The sequence below is a fragment of the Dreissena polymorpha genome, chromosome 11, assembly GCF_020536995.1.
Source record: "Dreissena polymorpha isolate Duluth1 chromosome 11, UMN_Dpol_1.0, whole genome shotgun sequence".
Lineage (NCBI taxonomy): Eukaryota > Metazoa > Mollusca > Bivalvia > Myida > Dreissenidae > Dreissena > Dreissena polymorpha.
The window spans coordinates 4,079,118-4,085,561 of NC_068365.1; the positions used below are offsets into that span (position 1 = coordinate 4,079,118).

The 6,444-nt window shown below is 31.5% G+C and overlaps 1 protein-coding gene across 1 annotated transcript; it reads left to right on the forward strand.

Moving 5' to 3' along the window:
• The first annotated feature begins 228 nt into the window (after positions 1 to 228).
• On the forward strand, positions 229 to 5,577 carry LOC127850547 (hepatic lectin-like). Its single transcript, XM_052383671.1, has 4 exons — positions 229 to 326; positions 1,605 to 1,691; positions 5,089 to 5,215; positions 5,453 to 5,577. The coding sequence occupies exons 1-4, from the start codon at positions 278 to 280 to the stop codon at positions 5,481 to 5,483; spliced, it is 294 nt and encodes a 97-aa protein (XP_052239631.1). The 5' UTR covers positions 229 to 277; the 3' UTR covers positions 5,484 to 5,577.
• Positions 5,578 to 6,444: the final 867 nt, after the last annotated feature.

Below are 6,444 nucleotides of genomic sequence, written 5' to 3' on the forward strand. Positions count from 1 at the left end.
TTTTTCTTGAACGTGAATTGTTGAAATAGTATAATACTGTACCATATGACGTGAATTTTAACACCTCTTACTATATTATTCTTCATTTACAACTATTTATTTTACGACTGAAGCAACATGTATAGCCTGTCTATGCTCAAACACTTGGTTTAAGTCATTTCTTTATTCTTAAGTATAAAAATAAAGTACGGACATAGGTGTTAACATTCTTTGGATCGAGATCAAACAAGCTATCTTAAATATTTGTAACACTATTAGAAAAACAAGAATAATAACGATGCCTTGGAAAACGGTTTTTTTGAAAGACCGAATGCGCATGTTTAAAGGTAACAGTTTGTAGGCACTATATGCTTTCGTTTATTGACGTGTTGATAGGAGACCTACTATTTATTGTTGATTTGTTATTGTTAGCGTAAACAAATTTTTGATTAACATATAAAATTTGTTGCTGAGGTTGGAGTCGTTCAATTTTAATTTTACAAAAGATACAGTGCGATGTCAAGGAAACCGTAAATCATGGCGAATGTACACAGTAATATAAACGCTCATAATATTTGGTCGACAATTAAATTGCTATCGAATAACCTTGTCTTTTAGTGGAAAAAAACACAGTTACATTCAATGCTGTTAAACAGTTGCATAAATCTCGTTCACAAATTCTCGTTAGTTCGATCATTGATAATTACAAATGAACGCAACAGTGTTCAACTTTGTCAAACGCAAGGTACAAAATACATAGGTTTGTTATGCCAATAGTGGTTTTGGTGCATTATATTATGACAAGATATTGTTCAGTTTGGTAATGAAATTCTGCGGGGTACATTATTTGATAATAAATTCTTTATGTACATGGAACGCATTCTGATTCGTGCTATATTGTCGTGTTATGTTGACGTTAATAATATCAGTAAACCTTCGAACGATATGTATATGAATTATGATTATGCTAAAATCATAAATATTTAATGAGATGTTTTAATCCTTTAAGTGACACAATTTTGCTGTTTAAGAAAGTTTTAAGAAATTTCTTTTTGTAAATAAATGTACAAAATTGAATTGCATTGACACGTTTTGATAAATTGAACAAAGTGCATTATTTGAAACAAACTTAGTGGTCCACACACCGATTACAAAAAAGTAAACACATACTTATAATACTTTATTGAAGCGCCTATGCATAACATTTTGGTACATGTATTGATAAGGATTTTTAAAAGATAGTAACATTTTGTTACTAACAGTTTTTATGAATTTGAAACAGCGAGAAATTTCATAAAAGCATAAGTCTAATAATGGACTAGTAATATTTATTCATATGTTTATCATAAAATGAATAACAATTGCTTGCGTTCTTAATTTCGCAATGATCAGATTCGTATGAGCTTATCCACCGATAGACAACGATAAAGCGAACTAAATTTGCATTTAAACATCATCTGAGAAATATTTTACAACTGAAATGGTAACTACACATATTCCTCTCTACGATTCAGGACTGTATTTGCATTATTTTACGACGATAATGTCGTTCTTTGTATAATTAAAGTTAGCGGGTAATATGTAAAAAGAGGTCAAACACAGGGTTCTTCTTCTTTTTACTGTAGATCACAATTGGTGGCTCGGACTAACGGATGAAGATATAGAAGGAGCCTGGAAATGGTTCGACACGGATGAGATGGCAAATTTTACAGGTATACATTTCGAATTCTGCTGATACCTGTGAACATAATTCTGTTGTATAGGGCGATGAGACTCCCGGTAATATTGTTCAAGGTTAACGCTTGTAACAATTATTATTATATATCTACAATTAAAATGTGGTGAGACGGCCGATCATACGACGTATTGCAAAAAAAAAACACATACAAATTCTTAAGTAATATTGTTTTTGCATTAAATTGAATAAATCATTCATTACACTTTCTATACCACATTGCCTCGTAAAGTCGACTACTTAAACTATAAACATATGCTTTCGTTTAATATCAAAACACGATGCATACGCCGTTTTTCATTATACAATTTAATTCATGTTTTTGTAATAACCATTTAGTATCCATCGAATCGCATATAAACGACGATAATCATTCAGACCAGTAGGTCGAAAACTGTTTAAATAAGCAGTTAGCAATTACTTCGTTGTTATAAAATTTTAATGAAAACTACTTCAGACGGACTGTTACCATTTTTGAGGATGTCATTATTATATAACACATGTCATAGGCATGTTTCATGATGATAAGAAAAATGAGTCGATTAAAGTTTGCACAATCTTTTTTAACCTGACATAGCAATCTAATGTTGACCAAAATTGGCCCATTTTAGAATGCCGCCGAGATATCATCCAGACATGTGTTCCGAATTATTTTCATGACAATTGGATATTATGTGTATTATCTAGAGTAATCACACGATAGCTATTAAAGACAGAATACCACCACACACAAAAAGTGTTGTTGAAACGTTGACTATTTTGAGCTGAACCAGTACAATATAATATGTATTATTTTATTCATCACATTAAGTTGATTTATTACAGACACAATTATTGACATAAATTCATGTTGTCATATTGCCAAAATCTTATTAAAACTAGGTATAGTAATACTTCCCCAAATCAAGTTTCTATATTAAACATTAATAATTGACAATATCGGAATATCGTTGTGACCAATTTTACACAATTCTTATAGTAGAACGTTTGCAAAACAAAATCCAATACATACAAGATCTTAAATTAATCATGGGTAAATCTTGTGGAAAATTACAATGTTAAGCTAGTAACAGTACGCTCTAGATAATGCCTGTAAAGTTAGCTGCACAACACACACAGTTTAGTGCGTGATCTGTGTTTAGTTGAGTTGGATGGAGTGTTTAATAATAGCTGTGTCATCATGACCATCATTGTCGTCATAAAATACAACATATCCATACATTTTGTTAAATGCACTAAGGGCAAAAAACGGACCGAGCCCTTTGATTGATTTATGAACAAAATAGCTTGAAATATTGTTCTATCTGAAACCAGAAGGTTCATATGTGCTATAGTTAGTATGTAACATCGTGTTATTGCCCTCTACTCAGTCTGTTCAAATATTGCCAATCGGCGCAATCGGCGCGCCCCGGGGGTCACATGGTTAGCATTTCTGCTATCGAAACAGTTGAGTGATTTATCAAAGTCTTGGAAATCTTGTTTAATAGTTGAAAGTAGGAAATAAATGAAGATTCATCAGTTGTGATCATGTTCAATTAAAAGACGATTTCCAATGATGGTTGCCAAGAAAAAAAATTCATTTATATCTTCCCAAAAGACGTTGGGTTGTAGCAATGACAAACTCTTTCCGCCCGTGCATGCGTGTTTTAATATAACAGTTACACTCTTCTGTGCTTAACTTCGAATGTTTTGTGAGCGATTTTCGCCAAACTTGTACAAATAAATTCTCTCCAAGTTTAACAGTTTGCAAAGGTTCCACGCTAGCGTTATTGATGAGGAATCAGCAATGTTTACGAAAAACTACAGCGCAAGTTGTCAAGATTTCGCGAGTAAGTTACGTTTAAGGAGTTACCGCGTATTCTTGCAGGACAACCGTTTTATAGAATACGTATCATAAAATGTTACAGCGCAATTTGTTTTGCTTCTGTCTTAATTTATCGATATGGAAATTTCGCTTTTTATAAAACAAAAAGAAGTTTAATTGCGCAACGTGTACATTGTCTTGCGATTGTGGTAAATATTCGTCACTTGTTAATATTTTATTATACAATACTTTATATACATGTTTATATACTTAAAGGGGCCGTCCAAGATATTTTGGCATGTATTGAAGATTGTCATTAAATGCTTTATATTGATAAATTTAAACATTTGAACTAAAAATCTCCATGATAAAACCAAGAATACAATTTCAAAAAAGGAAAAAAAACTCAACAGGGCTCGAACCACTGACCCATGGAGTCCTGGAGTAAAATGTCTCCAACGTAGACCACTCGACCATCCATGCTCATGCTTAGAGCAGATGTATTGTTTACCTATATAAGCAATCCTCGTAGTATCCCAAAATAAAACGACAACAACAGAACGTTCCAAATTTGTCAATCGTTTCGCGTCGCACGACGCTTTATAATTTTCAGGTTTTCAAATCATCAAAAGATGCATATAATAGATATTTAATAGCATGGTAAATGGTCGGTATTACTATATCATAAAAAATATCATAACTAAAACGAAAATTTGCGAATCTGAAACAACTTTTTTTTATTTTGTCAATTTACCAATATGTTGGACGGCCCCTTTAAACGATATTTCCCTTATTATTACAAGATTGTGCAATTCCATATAAAGTCATAAAAATTACAGATTCGACGTTTGTTTTTTAAATATTTTTAAATATATAGATATTTTTAAATGATTATAACACTAAATAATATTACAGTACCGGGTAATATTATATTAGCTTAATAATAGTAATAATACATTATTTAGTAATTTTTATTTTACCATAAATTAAATTAATACCACCCTTTTACATGATTTTTTTTTGAAAAACATAACTTAATTAACCTCGTCTATAGGTTAGTGAAGGTAGGGGGCATTCTGACTTCTTCCTTACACGTTTTGTTTTTACTTTTAGGTTTTTACCCACACCTTTACTTGACTAAACGGTATACACGGTATTCAGGTCATAGAACAGATCATATTATATATTTAAGAATACATCTTATTTACTAGAAACCATTAACACACGCATACGCACATCAGATATATGTAAACACTTAAAAGGTAAAATAAAAACAAACAAATATTTCGACAGGCACTACACATGAGCTTATAAATGAAGCAACATTTTGCCAGCTTTAAAAGTGTTGTTCAATAGCGGGCAGTTGTGCAACATTTAGTTAATGACAATGCTCAATGATGACTTCGTGCAACCGCCGAATCATGGATACAAAATATATTAATCTAAATCCGGACATGAATTAACAACCAAAGCTATGTTTGTTGCGTTTTGTTTTTCTAATTTGATTAATAAAAAATGTCAAAGCGGAATCTTTGTGTTATTTTTGATAGACTCATTTTGCTCCTAACAGATTTTATGCCGGGTGATGGAGGGGACCACAACACTGAGGATTGCGCAGCCTTTTGCCTTGGTTCTTATGATTATCATTGGTGCGATGCCCCCTGCTCTTACCTCACAGCTGTGCTGTGTGAAACCAGGTACTAGACTTTATCACCCCAAATAATTGTGTATTGTCCATAAAGTATGCGAAGATATATATGTTGTTCAGTTTTTATAGGATTCTTTGAACGTATACATTTAATACCTAAACGCTATTAAGAAAAGAAAATTCTGTACATCAATTCCTTACTTAACAATAGCTGTATACATTTATATAGTAAATACAAATTAATAATTATTACATATAAGTTATTATTTATACTATTTGATTTAAGAGAGCACGAAGAGGTATCAGTTATCGGATGATGAGCGCCATGCACTGAAAACACACAGTCCTAAGACTTTCATCAAGACTGTATTGGTTACTTGTTTGACTTGTAACATGGAAAAATGTGTTTTCATACGCATCTGGCTTTCTTGATTTTGTTTTTGTTCTATGAAACAAGAAAATAAGAACATCTGAGTTCTCCAAGCTCATTTTACTATAAGCAACGTATCTCGTAAGAAGCCATTGCAAGAATCAGGTTTTGAGTTACAATTTCAATTTCTCTACAAACATCGTATTTGCATAGTTCCAAAACCACACAAGGAACAATACGTTTAATATAGTTTCTCCATTTCGTTTCAGATACAACGCAGTATAATTTTTTTTGTAAGTTCGTTAATTCATTCGTAGGCTGCAACAGCTTGTCCCCGGACTGAAATTTTATCATTTATAAATCAATAAGATTAACTTGCCTCTAATTTCTATCATGTGTAAACGGCTTGTAGATAGTTATCTATTTAACCTTAACTTACAAACCAAGATCACAAGCATTCTAAATATCTACATTGTACATATGTCGAAATACAGCTTATCGGGACAGTTTTTTCATCATTTATTATGTACTTAAAAAAATCCACACATTTAAAACTTTTGGAGACGGCATTTTACATGCAACGAATATATCTCTACCTCATAGATAAAATGCACGCTTACACATTTTAAGTCAAATTAAGCATAAGTAGATTTTGCAAAGTGAAATCATACTTATTTGAAATATATGTCTGAAAACATAGAAATTTATTATAAATTCCATTATATAACACAATAATTACTACATACATGCTATTTTCAGACCTGCTGTTTGTGTTCCCCTGAAATTGTTTTAGCTGGATTTTAGTACATGCATTTATTTATTACATTTATTATATGGCATCGGACATAAATATTAGGCTATTTAATTTGTGCAGTCAATTAATTTTATTGATATTAAAATAAATTTGT

Excerpts from the sequence above, each read along its gene's own strand:
- LOC127850547 (XM_052383671.1), top strand. The coding sequence starts at position 278 with ATGCCTTGGAAAACGGTTTTTTTGAAAGACCGAATGCGCATGTTTAAA. Across the intron at positions 327-1,604 it reads CCGAATGCGCATGTTTAAAG|ATCACAATTGGTGGCTCGGA; the intron begins GTAACAGTTTGT and ends TTTTTACTGTAG. Across the intron at positions 5,216-5,452 it reads GCTGTGCTGTGTGAAACCAG|AGAGCACGAAGAGGTATCAG; the intron begins GTACTAGACTTT and ends ATTTGATTTAAG.